Genomic DNA, 21,703 nt, shown 5'->3' on the forward strand with positions numbered 1-21,703 from the left:
CATGTGTGCCCAAGATCCCGAGAGGAGAATGGAGGAGAAGGGATTGCGGCGTGGCCATCCCCCCTGGGGGGTGATTTCTCGCTTTCTGTCTCCGTCTGTCTGGCGAGCGCACACGCCTATAGTGAAAAATCTCTCCAAAAAAAAAAAGAATTATTTAATTTTGGGGCCGGCAGGTGGCCTGGTGGTTAAGGGTGCTGTACTTCCACATGGTCAACCATGGTTCAAGTCCTGGACCTGGTGGATTGCTCTCACTTTCCCTCTTTCACTCTATCCCTGTCTATTCAAATGAAAATAAATAAATAAATAAATGGATAAAGTTAAATAAAATAATTATTTTTTAAAAAAAATAATTATTTAATTTTACTTATTCATTCATTTATTTTAATTTGACAAGAGAGAGACACAGAGAGAGACGGAAAGTGAGAAAGCAAACCACCAGATCTGGGACCAGAACTGTGGTCAGTCATGTGGAAGTGTCCATTGCCTTAACCACCAGACCATCTGCTGGCCTCATCACTTGAGCATTTAATGATAGATCAGTAAATTGAAAATTTCTATAGGGTATTTGAAATGCAAATCTCTAAGATGCTTAGTGACTGGTGAATTGCTAGATAACACATTTATTAAAATGAGAGAAAGTTCCAAGATTGGCTTAATCTTGTAGTTCACCTGAAACTTATTTTAGTTATAATATTAATTGTAAATTTTACTTTAATTATAAAATATGCAACACTTCCTCTTGAGGAAGTAATAAACAACTGTATTCTCTATGAGATCATACTATCACCCATGATATCTAGAGAATTAAAAAGGAAAGTTACTAATAGCATTATATGTGAATGCTTGGATTTCTTTTAAAGTAACCAAAACTTGTTGGCATTATAATGCACAATGGATTTAGCAAACAGGTTTTACAAAATACATTTTGCATGTTCACACTATATAAGAATATTTTAGAATAAAATTAAACTACAAACATGTTTTACATATATATTTATGAGCATGCAGCAGTAAGATCATTTGAGGGGAGGACAAAAACTCTCACGATGTTGTTTTGGCCTTTGACCTTGAAGGATAAACTCAAGTCATGCATGCCCAATATTTAATTTCTACTACTTATAACTTTTCAGTATTAAAAGGGAAAGCATACAATCTAAAAAAATTCTGACATTAACCTATGTTTTTATTTTCTAAAATGTGTACTTAAAACATAATGAAAGTCAACTGCTCTACTTTGATAATTCAAAGTCCTTAATTTTAAACACATCTCATCAAGATAAATCTGTATATTTAAATTACAAATTGATATTCAAGAATAATGAAAGGAATTGGGGGGGGGACAAAAACCCAACTAAACTCCTAGGAAAAAAACTACATCAGGAAGGCATAAAGTAATTCCTACCCTTCATGTTACTAAGTCAGAAATTTCCAATCTTTTATTTTTATCATATACATCTCCTTAAAAACTCTTTAATATGTAATTTGAGACATTACAGAATTACTTGTATGTACGCCAATTTGGACAATATTGCAGGTGCTATGTTCAGATATTTCTAAGATTTTTATAGTTTACATTGAGCATAGAAGCACTGACCAGAATGATTTTACCTGTTTCCTAAATAATATGTGAAAAGCTAAGGTTTTTATTTTTTTCCAAGCAAGATAATATAATTTTCTTAAATAGAAATTTTGTAATATCAGAGACACTCTAATCAAAATTAAAAAATGTTATTTTTATGTTTTTACTACCATGCAACTATTTCAGTATATTCCCACTAACTTAATATCCTTACTATTGTCTTCCTTACAAAATGGAGATCTTATGAGAACCTGAATATAGAATTCTGGATCACAGTGTAGTTTTTGGCCCCTATGTGGGAATAGAGAACATGAATTGGAAGGTTAGCACACAACTAGAAACTCATTCTATTTCTTAGAGCTAGAATAAATATGATAGAAAAGCAACAGGCTTGGGATTGAAAGCCCTGGATTCCCATCCTACCCAGGCCATAGCTCTACCAGGGCAGTTATTTTTGTCTCTTGGCTTCAGCTCTTTTAAGTAAATAATCTCTGGCTTTTAAACCCATGATTCTAATAATTTAATATACTGTTAGTAAATATGAACAAAGTTAAAATCATACCTCGATTTGCTCTAGAGAATTTCATTAAGCAATGTGTATTTCCTTTTGGATATAGAGAACTGAATATTTATCAAATTTTGTATTCAAAGAAGCATAAACTGAAATTTATCTTTAAATATAAGGCATCTTATCATTGTTTCTTAGACTCAAAGAAATAATCATACTGGTCATCTTATATAAGCTCCTCATGTTATAAACATTGAGGAATAAAACCAGATTGTTCATGAGGTAAGTGCGAGTCAATCAGTAGAGAAGGAAGAGCTGCTCCACGCTACTTGGTAACATGTAACTTATGTTACAGCTATGTTAAAACAGGAAAATACATAAACATTTCAATATACTTAATGGAAGATGAGGTGATAAAATAAGCAGTGTGGTAGAAGAGACTTCATCAGGGTACACACCATAGAGTGAAGCACAAAGGAAGTGAGAGCTGAAGAGATAGAGCCATAAGGAACAACAGAATAACAACACTGGGTAAAGAAACCAGAAGGTAATAGCTTTAGACCGTTTGGCAATAAATTCATGAACCATCAACCAAAGCTTGAAGTGTGGAAACAAGGACTGGAACAATAAATAAAATGCCATCTATTCCTTGTCGAACCGTAATTTTGTTACCTAGCTTTAACCTACATCTATCCCCACCACAGACTATGACCATCATCACCAAACCCACTGACCAGCACACAGACAGAAGGGTGACTGGAGTGGGGGAAATGTGTCAGTAAAGACAGAAGGAATAAAAAGTGAAAAAACAACACATGTGTTAGCTTAGGGTCTTAGAGGATACAAGTATCGTTAGTCTGAGGTCTTGTAGGATATAGTGTGGCAGATACAAACCACCCCAAAACTGCACATTGTTTTCCCTCCGCTCTTCACTCAAGACTTACGGCTCACTCAGAGGCTAGTTAACTGACAGTATAGTAAATCTTCAGGTCTTACAACAGTTGACCTCCCCCATTGGCCTTTATAGCCACACCCATATATGTGGCTGATTATGAAGTAATGAAATCATGCTTACAGGATACACACAAATTAGCTACCTCATTACTCTTTGGTCACACATGTGCTCTCAATGACTTCAGCTCTGAATATGAAGTACATAAACAGATAAATGAGTCAAAGGCAGTTAAATTCTTGTGGGAAATAGTAGCTTTTGTAGAATTACATTCAATTATAGCTAACTGCTAAAATTAAATGATATAACAGCACTTTGTGAGAGAATGTTCACAACCAGTCAAGTGTCTACAGGCCAGTTTGACCCACATGTGACTATTAGTAATTGCCCCATGAATCCATCTTCTTCCACTGAAATAAATTAAGGGCTAATTTTAACCTGTTCCAACCATAAAGAAATTTAACTTTAAAATGTATTAAGGGGACCAGCAGTTAGCATAATGGCTATGTCGCTGAACTCCTGTGTAGCTGACCACAGTCCAAGTCCCAGACGTGGTGGCTTAAACTCATGCCAGGCGCGTGTGCATGCGTGCGTGCCCAAGATCCTGAGAGGAGAATGGAGAAGGGATTGTGGTGTGGCCAACCCCCCTGGGGGGTGATTTCTTGCTTTCTATCTCTCTGTCTCTCTCTGTCTTTCTGGCAAGCAATGCGCCCTACAGCAAAAAACCTTTCCAAAAAAAAATTTTTTTTTAAAAAGTATTAAGTAAAGCACATGGGACATTTCAAAATAAGTAGGGGGAAAAAAGAATAAAATATCGATTACCTCATTTAACTCTGAAAGGAGTCAAAAAGGATGTATAGCTTTTGTCTGGTTCATAAGGGCTTTAAGTTACATGAGGCTATTCAAAGGTTAAACATGTACTTTTAGAAGCACAGTATTCATTCCTGGTATTCAAACCGGATTAATTTCCAATCTAATTCTGACACACAGATTCAGATCTATCACCAACTAGAAAACTAAAACTCCTAAATCAGTTTAATGAATTTGTAGTTTTGAAATCGGCATTTTTACCTCAGGATTTAACTAGGAAAATGTATAACTTCTGAATTTTCTATTATTTGCATAGGAAAAAAACCACCTTTTACATCTTTCTTTTCTATTGAGTATTTTGGGAAAATGACCATAAAAGAATTAATTTTTTTTAAAAGCCCCAAACAGTAAAACATGCTAATGTTATTAAAGATCTGGATCCAATTTACCTGAAGGAGAGCCATGAGTAGAGGTCATACTTTTGACCTTGGAGTCTGATAGTCGAGAGATACTGTTGGCTCTAATTCTAGGAGAGAATTTATCTGACGGCACTAATCTGGCTCCACTTCTAATGATGGCTTCTGCAGTACGTGAAGAGGCACTACTTCTAGATATTGTTGCTTCAGAGTCACTACGAGCTGATAATGAGCCAAGCCTTGTTCTACGAGGCTGAGCTAATAAATCGATCCTGGAGATGTTACGCCTTCCTGTGGGAGGTTTTGACGTAGAACTTGTTGTGGATACTTCAGAAGCAACAGATGCTTTGTCAGCATCAGCAAGTTCACTGTCTGAAGCTTCACCAAGTCGTGCTCTGCGCAAGAGAGAAGTCCTGGTAGGTCGTGGCCTAGGAAGAGTGGTTGATTTACTGGATGAACCGGATGCTACAGGAGACGTCTTGGATTTCGCTACTTTACTTCCTTCCAGTTTGGAGTGCACATGCTCATCAGTTGAGGCCACTGGAGTCCTCCCATGAGATTTAGAAGAGTAAGTTTCCTGATCAGAGGACATAATGTCAGATATAGCCGAATGAGGAACACTTGAGGTTTGGTCATCATCTGTTAAATCTACTGATGGCTGTCTTATTCTTCCACTGGATTGTACAAATTTACGACCATCTGCTCTTGAACCTGCATCTGTGGAACGACTTTTTGTTTTCTTTTCAATTTTCTCCCTAGTACCTGAAGACGATGATTTTGTAACATCTTTGGAAGGAGAACCAGTGGAACACCTATCTTTGTATAGGCTAGTAAAACTCTTTCGTTTTTGGGTTGACTTTCTTTCAGTCTCTCCAGTAACAAGACTGATTGTACTAGCTGTATCCACATCAGATTCTGGTGAAATAGAATTGTCTCTATTATAACTGGGAGTATCTGGGCCTTCATCAGTTTTATTATCTTCACGTAGTTTAGCTTCTAGAAAAGCCATAACTGCTTCTGTATCTTTCAGAATAAGGGTTGTGTCCATACTAGAGTCAGTATCCAAAGAATCACTCCTTTCTCGAATTCTGCTTGCAGATGTTAATGCTAAGGAAGGAGGCATAGATGAGGTCTGTTTATTTATATGGGGAATAAGTTCTATTGGTATGTTTGGGCTAGGTTTTTCAATAGTGAAGCTCCCTTGTCGCACTAATGACTTAGATGATTCCTTCTTGTCTCCTCCCTTTGAAGCTTGACTTTTCAGAATCTCCTCAGCTTTTCTTCTCTTGCTTTCATTTTGTATTGCCCTTTCTCCTTTGCTTGTAGAATGTCCAATATTTTTTTCTTGAGGTTGTGATTCTTGTTTAAAAGATTCCTCCCTACATTTATCTATCTGACCTGATGAAGCATTTTTTGAAGACAATTTTGTAGGCGTCCACTGTGCCTGTTCCTTTTGTTCTTGTTGCTGAATTTTAGCTAATGTTTGCTTTACCAAAGAAGCTTCCTTATCAGTTTCATTTTTCTCCTTTCCAGGAGATGAGCCACTTAAGTGAAGCAGGGTTTTATTATCTCCACCAGTTTTAAGTGTCTCACCATTCACTGCTCTGTTCATTTTACTCAGTGCTCTGTCAGCATCTTGCTTGTCTTTTTGGTATGCTTGTGTAGGTGCTTCTTTCTCCTGAAGTTCCGTATCTTGTTTTTCTCCTATTTCTGACCTTTGTGCTATCATCTTTGCTCTGGAGCTCTCAAGAGACTTTTCTTCATTTGGAAGCTGGGGAAGAGTTCGTCTCCTTCTCTCTCCCTGACTAGTCAAGGAAGTTGCAGAGCCAGTAGTTCTCACTGAAACACCAGATTCACTGATATCTGTGTCTATAAAATAAATATCACAAAGAAGAAATTAATTATGGCAAAGAGAGTAAACATAAAAAGGAACACCATAGTACATTAGATTTTGAAGTATAAATTTAAAAATGACTTAAGTTTAAAATAAATGAGGGTTAGCCCTGTAGTTCAGTGCAGAGGAAGCTAGCTAGATTCCACCTGGTCAAACAGGATTCAAATCCTGGCACCAGCAGCTTTAGAAAATTAGTACTATGGAGGGACCAGCAGATGGTGTAATGGTTACACTGCTGTACACTCACATAGTCGACTGTGGTTTGAGTCCTAGACTTGGCAAGTTAAAACTCACTCTGGGCATATGTGCATGTGTGCCCAAGATCCCAGGAAGGCAATGAAGGAGGAGGGATTGCAGCATGGTCATCCCTCCTGGGGGATGATTTCTCATTTTCTATCTCTCTTTCTGGTGAGTTCATGCATCCTACAGAAAAAAAAAAAAAAAATCTCAAAAGAAAAGCAAAAAGAAAAAGAGGACACCGGAAACATAGGTGCATGCTCAATATCCTAACAGGATGAAGAATTTGGGGGATAAAGAATTATGACATAACCAGGGCCCAGTTGGGGGTTGTTTTCTGTCCCTTTCTTGAACAGACACGTGTACCCTCTAGCATTAAAAAAATAATAATAAAATAGTTAGCATTGTGACTAAGTAGTTCAAAAAGCAAAGTCTAAGGTTCACAAATAGGCATATAACTGAGAAGAGTCAGGAAATCAAAATGTATAAGATGAAAACAGTCATGTAATCTAATCTTTATGGAGTACAACATGATATTTTGATATGTGTACACACTGCAGAATGGTTAAATCAAGCTTTTTTTTTTTTTTTTTTTTTTTTTTTTTTTTTTTTTTTGAATGGCTCCCTAGGGTTCCTCCAGAGAGACAGAAAGCGAGAAATCACCCCACCAGGGGGATGGCCACGCCGCAATCCCTTCTCCTCCATTCTCCTCTTGGGATCTTGGGCACGCACGCACACGCGCCTGGCGTGAGTTTAAGCCACCGGGTCCGGGACGCGAACCGCAGTCGACTACATGGGAGTCCAGCGACATAGCCATTACGCTAACTGCTGGTCCCTAAATCAAGCTTATTAATATACTCATTACCTCATATAACTTTTTTGGGTGGCAAGACCACTTAAATTCTCTCTCATTGGGACCAGCAAATGGCATAATGGTTACCTTGCTGGACTCCCACATAGTAGACTGCGTTTTAAGTCCTGGACCCAGAGGCTTAAAACTCATGCCAGGTGTGTGTGTGTGCATGTCCAAAATCCCGAGAGGAGAACAAAAAAAGAAGTGATTGCAGCATGGCCATCCTCCCTGGGGGTGATTTTTCACTTTCTGTCTGTCTCGCTCTGTCTCTCTGCTGAGCACACTCACCCTGTAACAAAAATCTCTCTTAAAATCTCTCAGCAATTTTCAAGTATATAATATATTGCTATTAACTATAGTCAACATAGTTACAAGGGTCATGTGATCTTAATCTACATCTGTTGCTCTCCTTTTCTTTCTTTTACAGCACAGTTTACTGTGTGTGTTTTTGCTTTTGTGACTTTCCCACTCTGAAGGTTTGCTTTGTAGTCTACAAAGAGAATGTCTAATATACATTATGGATTTGCTGTAATTTCAGTTACAGGATATAGAAGAATAACGTATCTAGTTTTAAGTGTTTAGTAGGCATCATCTACTTATAAGAATGACAACGTTGCTATTTCCTAAGAAAATTAGAAAAGCAAAACTTTAACAAGGGTTTTGTTTTGTTTTGTTTTTCAAACTGATTAAAAGAATTTTAAAAATTCTACATGTGAAAAATCGTGACAGGACAATGTTATAATTGTACAAATGAAGAAATTTTAAAATGGTTTAATATAGAAACATATAATTATTTTCTTTTTTTCAAATAAGTCGACCTCAATTACAAAGAAATTTGTATTTTGATATTCCCACATAAGAGAATTTGAGAATACATAAATAGAATTTTCCTGACTCTTAAAAAAAAAAGGTATGGGGTTGACAGGTGGCATGGTGGTTAAAGACAATGGACTCCCACATGACCGACCAAGGTGCAAGTCCCAGACCTGGCAGGTTGCTTTCTTACTACACCTCACCTCTTGTTCTGTCCCTATCTGGTTAAATAAATAAATCAATAAAGTTAAATGAAAATAATTCTTTAAAATAAATAGATATTGGGACCAGCAACTGGTATAATGGCTATGTTGCTGGACTCTCATGTAGTTGGCTGTGGTTGGAGTCCCAGACCCGGTGGCTTAAATCACACCAGGTGTGTGTGTGTGTGTGTGTGTGTGTGTGTGTGCGCGCGCACATGCATGCGCACGCGCGTGCATATGCAAAATCCCGAGAGGAGAATCAAGGAGAAGGGATTGCGGTGTGGCCATTCCCCCGGGGGGCGATTTCTTGCTTTCTGATGAGTGCATGTGACCTACAGCCAAAAAAACAAAAACAAAAACAAACAAAAAAAACCCAACCAAACAAAAAAACAACTCTCCAAAATATATAAATAAATAGATAGGTATAGATATTCCTGAGAAAATGGATATTTTTCTCAGGGAGATATAAATTAACATATAAAGCATTCTAATCTCTAACAGATAAATGAGAAAAACATATAGGATATAACGTCCATGGACATTTTATTCCCTTTATAATTTTAAAAGTTTTGCACTTAAATTTCATAGCAATATATTAATGCAGGGAAATACTTACCAAAATGACTGATTTAAATTTAAATTAGCAGTTAATCATATGTTGTATCTTCTTTCATTTTTTCTTGTCATTTATATGTCTTATCCCCTTTAGTACTAATTGAACCATATAAAATGCAATGGCATTCTGTTTTCTCATTTTTTTTCTAGTATGTCTCATACTGTCCTCTAACACACACTCAATGTATATTTAACAAGAACATTTTACTATTTAAGTTAAGTTGATTTAGAACACAATGAAACAAAAATGAGATCATGAAACCTAAGTGGTCTATTTTTTTATAAGGATAGAATTTGCTTTTTCAGTTAACATTTAACAATTTTTTTAAAGAAGTAATTTATTTATTTTAATTTGAGCAGAAAGGGACAGAGTGAGAAAGAGAGAGAGAGGGAAAGCGAGAAAGCAAGCTGCTAGGTCTAGGACTTGAACCACAGTCAGCCATGTGTGAGTCCAGTGCCGTAACCACCATGCTACCTGTTAGCCCCAATGCGTAACAATTTTAACAATGGGTCTTTTGGTAAATTTATCTAAATCTCCCATCTGGTTTCTTTTATTTTTGTCAACAGTGACTAAATATGTAAACCAATCTACAAATGACTTTGTTCTCTCAAGATTTCTGGTAATATTATCAATTATTTTTGGGTTCTATGATACATAAATGATATGGTTTTGCTAATGTACTCCTATAGAGCTTGCTCCAATTCTTGCTGACCAATGTTTACAAAATTTTTAAAATGGATTTTTGGCTTGTCCATTTTCAAAAAGAACTAAAGATACAGACAAAAAGCCAATTACGAATCCTCCTCAAGGGTCTTATTCTTTTTTATAAATGAGTCTTTGTTTTTTCTTCTTAGTTAACCAGTGTTAGAAAATTTCATTATAACTTGATCACTTATATAATGTATATACTTATGAGGTACAAAGTAATGTGATTTATGAATATAAAGTGGAATAATTAAATCAAGCCAGCTAATGTATTTATTAATTCAAACACTTCAAATAATTTGTGTTGAGAACATTTGCTATATATTCTCTCAGCAATTTCGAAATGTACTTTACTATAAAATTTAGTCACCATGTTATACTATAAATCTCAAAAACAAAGACATATATCCCTCCTCAGATTTTTGTACTCTTTAACCACCATCTTCACATTCTTTGATTCAGAGCACAGAGACAGCCCTGTAGTGCAGTGGTCCCACATGGTTGACCTTGGTTTGAATCCAAGCCCAAAAGACTCTAAAACACATTTGGTTCATGTCTGTGCATGTCCAGAATCCTGATGGAAAGAAGAAAAACTGTGGCCTGACCATGCTCACTGGGAGAGGGTGCTTTCTAACAATTAAAAAAAAAAGGAATAAAAAAGAAGAATGTATTGGGTTGATGGAAAAGTCATGACATAATTTTCTATGCAAAAATTAACTGAATAGTGAAAATCATGAGAAGCATATAAGTTTGTGTTTTTAAAAGAAATTTTAAATTGTAATTCACATAAATAAAAGTGTATTAAAAATTACACTACAGGTTTATAAGATATAATAAGTAACTTCTTATTTATTGAGTATAAGGAAAAATGTAGGCATTCAATAAATATTTGTTGTATTTATACAGTAATAATTTGGTCCTTACTCTTATTTATAAATTTTCATTTATACATATATAATATACACATGAGGGCTTCAAAAACCTCATGGAAAATGCCCATTATGGTACAACAATGCTTGGATTTCAATTATTTTTAGCATCAAAGTAAACTTGTATTTCAATTCCATTTTCCCACAAGTTTTTTGAGGTTCCATCATATAAATTTATAAACACACCCAAATTCATACACACACACAGTGAGAGAAAGAGAGAGAGTGTGTGTATGTATGTATGCTTCATCTATAAATTATCTCCTTATCTGCAGTTAGGATTATACTTAAATAATACTACATCATTAGTCAAAATAAAGTATTATCTTAAGATATGGACATATCAAAAAGAGTAGAAAGAATTTTCACTTAAAAATAAGAACATGAAGACCAAAACAATGTTCTAAAACCATACTTGAAGTAAATAACAGAAATTTGCAACTAAAAGGAAAAACACCTCAGAATGAACTACTAAATCCTTGTAGTTGTTCATCTGTCCCTAGAAAGTTTCACTTTGAAAGTAAACAAAATTTCTTAAAGGAAAAAGGCTTCTATTAGTTGGACTCCCCTCCTCCCCATTTAAAATCCCTCAAAATACAAAATGCCAAATAAAAGACAGCTTTTTACTGGTAAAAACTAAATTGTATATGCAATACAAGCATGAGAATACGTGGAATATATTTTAGGTTTAATTTACTTCTCACTATATAAATTTTAACTTTTTTTGTTAAACTGATAAATGATTTACAAAAAAAGAAGATGAATAAAGGAAAAGGGGTAGAGAGAAAGAAAAAAAGGAAGAAAGAAAGAAAATACCATTTTCTAAAGGAACAGGGGCAGACAATTCCATTATCCTTTCTTCCTGGTCATGCCTTGTATGGTTAGCAGCCAAACTAGCCCATTGTGAAACCCAACGTTTGCTTCCAGATGAAGAAGTAGCTTCCTAAAGAGAAAAACAATAAGAGAACGTAATCTGGTCAAATATGATTCTCACCAAAGAGAATATGATTTAGTCACATTAACCTGTTACACAATCTATAATGAAACTTACCTTGCTTTAGGAAGGGGTCTTCAATGCATACTATGAAAAAACTAAGCATGAATTTCATAATGTTTTGTACCAAAAGGAACCATACTTTAATTTGACCTTCCATATACTTTTTGAAGTGCCTTCATGTTATCATTTATTAAATTTTCTCATATAAAAAAAGATTCTCTAGTTATCCCTTATTAAACCACAACATTTTATTACTCTGAATATAGTATAATTTTTCTCTAATACTTAAATACAAATACTACTACTAAAACTCTTAAAGCTTCACTTTTACTGGGCTGCTAGATAAGCTTAGGTGAACCTTACAAGCTTGTGGTGAAACCAGTGGAGTTAGTGCTATTCTAAAGAACAAGGAGTCTAAAAGTCTATTCCCAAGTTACTTTCTAGCCCTCTAATATATCTATTAAGACAGATTGGTTCCAGTGTTTCAGGAAGTATTAAATCTGCTAGGTCTTGTCTCCAGAGATTTAAAAACCTGAAAGCATTGAACTTCTCTCTACCACACTTCAATATTTTCAGAAGGACTAGAAACCCCTTGACCTTTAAGAATTTTTCTATAACCCGTTTAAGCCTAGACCTGCCCACATCTATATCTATTTCAGGCATTAATATGAAAGATTAAGGGATTTTTCTATAAGGGAAATAGAGAAAAATTAGGTCACTTAAAAATGACACCTCTCACAAAAAATCCAAGTCAGAAGTGGAATGAAAATTGGGGAGTAGAAAGTTATGATGAAAACTTTATTTTCAACTACTCAAGACAAATATTTTATTAAAAGTATCAGATTTACTGTGTTGACAGGTTAGATAATGATCAAGTAAAGACTTCTTGCATATCATGTATTCTACCATTTTAAGAATAACAATCAAGGGGGCCAGCAAGTGGCAACAGTGGCTAAGGCACTGGACTCCCACATGGCTGATTGTGGTTTGAGCCCTGGACTTGGTGACTTGAAAATCATACCCGGTAGCATGATGGTTAAGGACGCTGGATTCCCACTTGGCTGACTGCGGTTCGAATCCCAGACCTGGTGGCATGCTTTCTCACTTTCTCCCTCCCTCTCTGCCCCTCTCTTTCTCTCTCTTTCACTCTGTCATTCTCTGGTCAAATTAAAATAAACAAAGTTAAATAAAATAATTCTTTTAAAAAAGAAAGTAAAAGTAAAGAGAAAAATCATGCCAGGTACATGTGTGTGCATGTCCAAAATCCCCAGAAGAGAAGGGACTGCAGCATGGCCATCACCAGGGGGGTGATTTCTCACTTTCCCTCTCTCTGTCTCTCTCTGGCAAGCGCATGTACCCTATGCCAAAAACCAAAAACCAAAAAGAATAACAGTACAGTATAGAGAATGACACATTTACAGTGAAACCTAAGAATACGAAAGCCTATAGAATTCCTGGATTCCCTTCCAAGGTTCTATGGTGCCCACCAACATTTCTGAGTACCAAATGAGGTGCCAGAAAGGGTATACTAAGAATACCCACAGTAGGGTGGATCTCTGACACATACTAAAGTAGAACCATTCTGTAAAGAGTGTTCTAATGGACTAGTTAAGTGACTTCTACAAAGACAGGAACATACTGGGGCCATGTAAGTTTTAGTTGGCAGGGATTGAGGAGAAAGAGAAGAGGGAAGGGAGTCTACTTAGTTCACATTCACCAGAACCTTTCCTGGATTAATCAGAATATGAAGACATTACTTCAAATAACAATTATATGTTTTCAATAAATAAATTAAACATCACATAAAACAGAATCCAGGATAAAATTCTCCAGATTAAAGGGGAATAAAAAATACTAAGATACAGTAGTTACTTGGACAGTGTTCAGGAAACAGCAGACCATAAAGTGATCATTTTGACACTAATAAGTAAACATATAGGTCTGTTTACCTGCCTATATGAACAACCTTACTTAACATTTCACACAACTGTAACATGTATAGTTCCTTTTACTTATACCTTAAGATTTACTTTTATTTATATTTTATGTTTATTTACCACTTAAATTTTATAAATGAGCTAATTTCTTAAAGGGCAGTATAGAGTCATGAGTAAGAGAATACGCTGAGAAATCAAGTTGGCTTTAAATTAATTTTATATACTACCGTTTTCTTATTGTAAAATGGCACACAGAAACTTCCACTGAATGTTGGTTCTTATTATCTGAATACCCAATAATTAATACTTCTCACATACATATTTTTTACATTCCTTCTTGACACTGTGGAATGAAATTCTAATACCATTCCCAAGAAGTGAAAAAATATTTGTTAAGTACATTAATTTGAGGCAAATTATACTTCATTAAATTATCTGTAAATAGGTTTGACCAAAAATATCACTGCATAGATAAGAAAAGTGAAGATAAAAGAAAAGATCACTTGACTCAGAAGCATTCATCCCTAAGTGGCAGATGTGGGATTTGTTCTCAGGTCTTTCTAACCCTACTATCAGGGTGTTGGGAAAGTCATGACGTGTTTTTCTATGTTTTACTATGCAAAAATGAGTCATGAGTTTCCCAACAACCCAAAATATCATATTGACCCCAATCAAGACACCTTTAATTCATTTTGTATTCTAATTACACTGTGGGCTGTACTACACAGGTACTTAATGAGTATTGTTGTTCTTATCAGGCATCACGTTTTCTGACATGATATGTAGGTCTTCCAACTCCAAACAAAGACTTCCTACAAAGTATAACATAGTGCATTGTTTCTTATTTTATCTCATAACGCCAATGAGGATGATGAGCATGTAGCTTATTAAGTGCTTTTGAAATTGTAGTATTTTCCTCATTGACACAAAAATGTTAATTAAGAAAGAACATGATAAAACTAAAACGAAAAACTGTAAAACTGCTTTATAGGCTTTCATAAGAAATGAAATCATCGTTAAAAATTTAATTTATAAAAGTATTTTATTGGGTAATACATCTATTACTTAAAATAAGGTAATTTGCACTTTATGCATGTAAAGGGGCAAGGACATGGAAGAGATGTATACCTCTGAGTTGTGAAATCCAGGTGTACTCAGTGGCTTTCTTTCTTCCATTACTACTGTAGCAGAACTGAGTGCCCAATCTTTTATCAGATCTTTGTGTTTTTCATTGATAATAGGCCTGTTATAATCCTGATTGTCATCTACTCCAAATACCTAGGAGGAAAACATTATTTTATAAATGAAAATGAGTCTGAGCACCAGATTAATATCTGAATGTTATCATTAACTTCAGAGGTAAATAAAAATATTCCAAGTTACTTTCAATTAGGAAGTTTCAACAATGAGGAAATCTTGTTTAATAACAGAGCAACATCCAGTTGAAGTGATGGCTGGAGAGGAAATTAGGCACTTACAGCTTGTGTAAATGTATGTTTTTATAATATTTAATTGTTTTTTAGTATTTTGCGAAGTCTGATAAAAATAATTTGGGGGATATGTATTTGATAAAATATTTTTAAATGTTTTATTTATTTATTTATTTATTTATTTTTTAGAGAGACTTTTTGCTATTGGGTACAGGTGCTTGCCGGAGAGACAGAGAGACAAAAAGCAAGAGATCACCCCCCAAGTGGGATGGTCATGCTGCAATCCCTTCTCCTCCATTTTCCTCTCAGGATTTTGGACACACACACACACACACACACACACACACACACACACACATGCAGCCCATGTGAGTTTTAAGCCGCTAGGTCCAGGACTTGAGCTGTGGTTGACTACATGGGAGTCTAGTGATGTACCACTATGCCATCTGCTGGTCCCAAGGTTTAAAATGTTTTAAACATTATAATGAAGCAGTTAGGAAAGGGTACCTTCTCAGTTTGCTTTTAGTTTGTTTCTTTGCTCTATTGTTTTTGAGAAGTATATTATCAAACTATAAATTTATGGCTCATTTTATCTGTCCCCTCTCTACCAACTGTTTAACATTTCCATGTTGACCTTATACACAAGATTTTCTAAGGTGCCAAATAAGAGATTTTAATGTATAGCATAATTCTATAACTTCATTTCAAGTCTAAAAATCACTCAAAGCCCTTTGTTTTAATGCAGTTTCCTGGTCCTATTCACACAGACCACTTTTTTCAAGAAGCAGGTTGTCAAAGGTTAATACTTTTTCTTATTTTGTTTTGTTTTTAAGAGGTTTCTGCTATAGGGCACGTGCGCTCACCAGGCAGACATAGAGAGACAGAAAGCGAGAAATCCCCCCCCACCCCCAGGGGATGGCCACGCCACAATCCCTTCTCCTCCATTCTCCTCTCAGGATCTTGGGCACATGCGCACACGCACCAGCATGAGTTTTAAGCCACCGGGTCCGGGACACGAACTGCGGTCGACTACGTGGGAGTCCAGCAACATAGCCATTACGCTAACTGCTGGTCCCCAAAGGTTAATACTTTTTAAAAAAAAGTTCTAAATACAGAGACAATCAATCATGCTTTTTTATGGCCTTATTACTTACTTCAAATATAACTACAGTTTCCAAGAATTAGGATTTAATATTCTACTAAACTACTCAATGTTCAAATTATATTTGCTTTCACAGCAAATTGTATGTTAAATAAGAATTTTTTTTATTTAAAGAATTATTTTTTTAAATTTAACTTTATTTATCTATTCATTTCAATTTGACCAGAGAAGGAGAGAGTCAGGTGGGGGAGTAGTGAGAAAGCAAGCTGCCAGGTCCAGGACTCAAACTGTGGTTGACCATATGGGAGTCCAGTGCCCACCTACCAGCTCCTCAAATAAGAATTTTAACAATACATGGAATCATAGTGTATTGAAGAGAAAAAACAACAGTGCTTTCATTTTGCTAAACATTACAGTGAGTTAAGTTTCACAAGAGCAGCATTTGAAAAAATAAAACGGAGGGCTAGCAGGTGGCAAGGTGATTAAGGTGGTAGGTCCTACATGACCAACTCTAGGGTTCGAGTCCTAGACCCAGTGGCTTGAAACATGTGGATACATGTTCATGTATGCCCAAAATCCAAAGAGGAGAATGGGAGAGATGGGACTATAGCATGGCCATGTCCCCGGTGTGTATGTGTGTGTAATTTCTTAGTTTGTCTCTCCGTACCTCCCTCCAGTGAGCACATGCATTCTGTGGCAAAATCTAAAATAAATCAATGTGTATATATGTCTTCTGCCTTTAAAAGTAAAGAAAGCAAATTATGTGCAGGAAGTACATTAACTATCTTTTAAAAGTTAAAAATATTTAAGAAACTTTAGTTCAAATTTTATGAAGTTTATTTCCTTACTTTTATAAATATAATAAACCTCTCTAAATCACTTCTGACTCTGGTTTTTTTTTTGTTTTTTTTTTTTTTTTTCCTGGAGAGGTTTTTGGGCGTGCACGCTCGCAAGACAGAGAGTGACAGAGAGACAGAAAGCGAGTAATCACCCCCCCAGGGGGGATGGCCACACCACAATCCCTTCTCCTCCATTCTCCTCTTGGGATCTTGGGCATGCACACACACGCGCCCAGTGTGAATTTTAAGCCGCGGGGCCGGGGACGCGAACTGCGTTCGACTACATGGGAGTCCAGCGAATAGCCATTACGCTAACTGCTGGTCCCCTGACTCTGTTTTGAAATGATAAAAAAAACACAGAACTAATGCTTTTAGGAAGGAGAGCTGCAGTCACATAGAAAGTACTCAGGAGGAAGTTTCTAAAGATTCCATTAAAGCATTAGAGGCAGCTATACAGACATCTGCTACAGAAGTAACAAGTAATTGTTTTCCAAACAGTGGCAGGGGCCTTTTACAATAGAGGGAAAGAAGTCTTCAACTTTCACATCCATTTTTTGACAGCATTGAGAAAAAAAATTAATGATAGTAATGATTAGTCTAGCTTGAAATCCCTAACTATTCACGTCTGTAGCTAGCTACAAAAACATCTACTTATGACATGTTTTGTGCAAAATCAAAGAGGACAGGAACAGTTTACACTGTCTGTGTACTTTTAAGCAATCATACTTTCCATAATTTAAAAAGTACATCTAATCTGACCTATGATCTGACAACTGGTCAGAACTTGAAAGCTCAGAGCCAAGACCAACTTGCTAGGTATTCACATCTTTCATACTACATTCTGCCTCCAGGTGCCTTCATTCACACACGGGCTTCACTAATTAGCTGCTGCTAACCCGTCATCCCTCCTCCTAGATGGCTCAAAGGTATTTCCAAGGCAGTATGTTAGCTGTAGGTTCATGATTCTCTTCCCTTCTCCATCCTGACCTGGTCTCAATTAAAATCCTGAATGACATAGGATGAATCTAGCAGGGACTTCTTGAGGCTAGAAATCTGTAATAGGAAAAGGGCTGAGACCAGATACTTGTCTAATTTTTATGCTTACTCTAATAGAACCTAGCACCCCAAGTTTGCTAATTAGTTTCTAATTCTTCCAGGGTAGAACAAAAAAGAGTAGTAGTGCAGAACTAGAAATTTGTGAATTAGCACATTATTGCAGCTCTCTGAACTTGGCAGATATTTAAAGACAACACATTTACACTGGAGGTAGGGAGAGGCTTGTATGTGTGCTCTCCCAGAGAACCCTTGATCCAGACAGATACATCTCTATTTGGGGAGTGATCTTTGACCCTTCTCGTGGCTTCTAGGCTGGGAGTAAGACCGCTCCTCCTACCTTATTTCACTCCAAAAATCCATGAACATATTCTTAAATCTTTTCCTTTGAACATATGCATATGATATTTGCCATTCTCATTTTGTGATTTCATCTGTGTCTTTACTACACCTAATAATTTTAACTGTTACTATAGTATGGTACTTTAGGGGATTTTTCAGTATATATGACTAAGTCCTTGCTCTTGAAGAGGTCAGATCTAATAAAGCTTAAGAGAGAAAGAGAGAGAGGTTTTCACCTTAAAGAACCATACAAAGGTACTCAGCAATTAAAACCGAATTTCTGGCCCAGTCAGCGGTATGGTGGTTAAGGTGGTTGAATCCCACATGATCAACTGCATGGTTCAAGTCCCAGACCTGGTGGCTTAAAAAACATGCCCAGAGCTTGTGTGTACACACCTGAAATCCCAAGGACAGTGGATGAGAAGGGACTGCAGCATGGCCCTCCCCCATGAGGGATGATTTCTCACTTTCTCTCTCTCTCTGGCAAGTGCACCCTGTAGCAAACTGAAGAACAAACACAAAGTTTCTATAACAACCAGACTATAGTTTAAGCTTTAAACTTAAAGAAATTAAACTTTCTCCAGATGATAACGAACTAGCATGTACAATATAAATAAAGTCTATGAAAAGTTCAACTTTGATTTTTTTTTCACTAGCCTATCATCATCATTGTCATTATTACTTAAAACCTCAGCTGGTCTGATGTCTATTTTAAAGCTTGTCTATTTTAACAGAAAGTATAGAGCAGTGTCAAAGAGGTAGGGGAGGGGAAGACTTAGGAATATAAATATGTAGAGCAAAATGATAACAGCTACAGTCCTAATTAGTTTATAAACTATTTATTTTTTTAAAAGTTCTTATTAGGATTAAAAAATCATTTGGAAACCACTCATGCTCTTATGGAAATTAGATACATAATGGTAGTAGGTTAAATACCAAGCCCTTTTTACAGGTTTCTTTTAAAATAATTTAAGATAGGGCCAGCAGGAGGCATGGTGGTTAAGGTACTGGACTCTCACATGGCAGACCATGGTGTGAGTCCCAGACCTGGTGACTTGAAACTCACACCGGGCACATATATTCCCAAAATCCCGGAAGAAGAATGGAGGAGAGGGGATTGTAGCATGGCCATCCCCACTGGGAAATAATATCTCACTTTTGCTCTGTCTGTGTTTCTCTCTAATGAGCACAAGTTTTAAAAATTTTAAAAATCAATAAAATAAAATAACTAAAAAACAGTATTACATTAGTATGTCAAGCACATCAATATGTCTAAGCAAAAATGTATGTAAGTTTCAACTTCAGATAACCAGAATCTTGCTCTCTTCAACGAGCAAGGACCTAGGGAGAGTAGGGTTTCTACTACTTCAGATCAACATTAAGTTTCCATGGTCTATAAAATTCATTTGACACACAGTTACTTTACAGCTGGGCACCAGCAGATGGCGTAATGGTTACATCACTGGATTCCCATATAGCTGGCCATGTTTTGAGTTCCAGATCTGGTGACTTAAAACTCATCCCAAGCATGTGTGCGGGCATGCCAAGACCCAGAGCGGAGAACAGAGGAGAAGGAATTGTGGCATGGCCATCTCCCCTGGGGGGTGATTTCTCGCTTTTTATCTGTCTCTCTCTGTGCCTTTGGTTAGCCCGTGTGCCATACTGCAAAAATTTCTCTCTCACACACACACAAAAAGATATGTAGAGATAACCACTCATAGGAAGGAACTAAATTAGGATAATTTAAGAGGATTGTTGGTTTTAATTTTTGGAGTGTGTGGTGGGAGAGGTTTTTGCTATAGGGTGCATGTGCTCACCAGAAAGACAGAGACAGAAACACAGAAAGTGAGAAATCACCCCTCCAGGAGGGAATGGCCATGCCACAATCCCTTCTCCTCCATTCTCCTCTTGAGATCTTGGGCACGCATGCACACGCCCCAGGCATAAGTTTAAGCTGCCAGGTCCGGGACTCAAACCGCAGTTGACTACATGGGAGTTCAGCGACATAGCCATTACACCATCTGCTGGTCACTTTGTTTTTAATTTGTAATTTTTCACAAAAATCTAAATTTTACTTTAAAAAAGAAAAATCCCTTAAAATTAAATGGTACAAACAACTATGAATGTTTAACACCATGATTTTTTTTTCGTTTTTTTTGAGAGGTTTTTGCTATAGGGCGTGTGCGCTTGCCGGAAAGACAGAGAGAGACAGAGAGACAAAAAGTGAGAAATCACCCCCCAGGAGGGATGACCATGCCGCAATCCATTCTCCTTTTGGAATATTGGGCACGCACGCACACGCGCCCAGCATGAGTTCAAGCCACGGGTCCAGGACTTAAACCGTGTTCGACTACATGGGAGTCCAGAGACATAGCCATTATGCTAACTGCTGGTCCCAACACCATGATTTTTATAACATACTTATAAGCAACTTTTCCATTTAAAATACAGGCAAAATTGTTAAGAAAACTGCACTCTAAAAAAGAAAAAGAACAAAGGAAAAAAAGAGCTCAGAAAGAGGATTATGAGAGACATTTATAATCATAGTGCCCATATATATACATGTGCATGCACATTTAGAGCACCAGTATTCACAATAGCCAACGTTAAACATTATCCAAATGTCCGCCAATGGATGAATAAATATATACAATATGGTTTATTCACACAATGATAAAGAATTCAGTGTTAAAAAGAATGAAGTACTGATACATACAACAACATGGGTAAACCCTCAAATCATTATTCTAAGTCAAAGTAACCAGTCACAAAAAGCCACATATAGTATGATTTTATTTATATACAATTTTGAAAACAAGCAGGAACATGGAGATGGAAGGCAGATTAGTAGTTGCCAGGGGCTGGGAGAGGGTAGAATGGGAAGTGATAGCTTAATGAGTAGATATCCTTGTGGAGTGATTAAAGTACCCTGGTTAGATAGTGCTGATGGTTGCACAATACTGTGCATATACTAAAAGCTACCGAATTGCACATTTTTAAATGGCTAAAATGATCAATTTCATGTTATGTGAATTCTAAGCTGAATTGTCTTTAAAAGGCACCCTCTGATCTTACCTTCTTTCATTGTACCTGTCTCCATAAAAACAATCTCTCAAATCTTTGTTTTTTTTTTCTCTTCATCCATCTATGTCCTTGATTCTCTCCATTTCTTTGAAGTTTTACAACCATAATCTCTTCCCTTTCTGTCATTTCCACACCCTTCTGTTTCAGTTCCTCCTTCTATACCTTCAAACTACACTAAGATCTCACCTAAAGGGCTTAGAGTATCAGTAAGGATTAAGGTTCTCAGCATTAACTGGCTTGGGATATTTGATGTTCTTCATCTTGTATTTCCAGTCACCTCACAGCTTTTCTGGGTCTGAATTCTTCCTGACTACCTGTTTCCTATCAGCCAGCTATAATCAGGACCCAGGAAGTAAGAGAATATGCGAAAAAGAGGCATTTGTGGAGAGATACATTGACAGAAT

General features: G+C 36.4%; 1 protein-coding gene across 10 annotated transcripts in view; it reads right to left on the reverse strand.

Moving 5' to 3' along the window:
* CEP170 (centrosomal protein 170) overlaps positions 1-21,703 on the reverse strand; it is a 147,073-nt gene that overhangs the window by 28,239 nt on the left and 97,131 nt on the right. For 8 of the 10 annotated variants that reach the window (XM_006157210.3, XM_006157215.3, XM_006157214.3 and 5 more), the window contains 3 exons: positions 14,578-14,727; positions 11,332-11,458; positions 4,299-6,134 (listed from right to left, as the gene is read on the reverse strand). In XM_006157210.3, coding sequence (XP_006157272.1) covers positions 4,299-6,134; positions 11,332-11,458; positions 14,578-14,727 — 2,113 coding nt within the window. The remainder of the gene's footprint in view (positions 1-4,298; positions 6,135-11,331; positions 11,459-14,577; positions 14,728-21,703) is intronic. The other 2 variants (XM_027775213.1, XM_027775211.1) reach the window with 1 other exon arrangement.

Source organism: Tupaia chinensis, unplaced genomic scaffold, assembly GCF_000334495.1.
Source record: "Tupaia chinensis unplaced genomic scaffold, TupChi_1.0 Scaffold000532_1, whole genome shotgun sequence".
Lineage (NCBI taxonomy): Eukaryota > Metazoa > Chordata > Mammalia > Scandentia > Tupaiidae > Tupaia > Tupaia belangeri.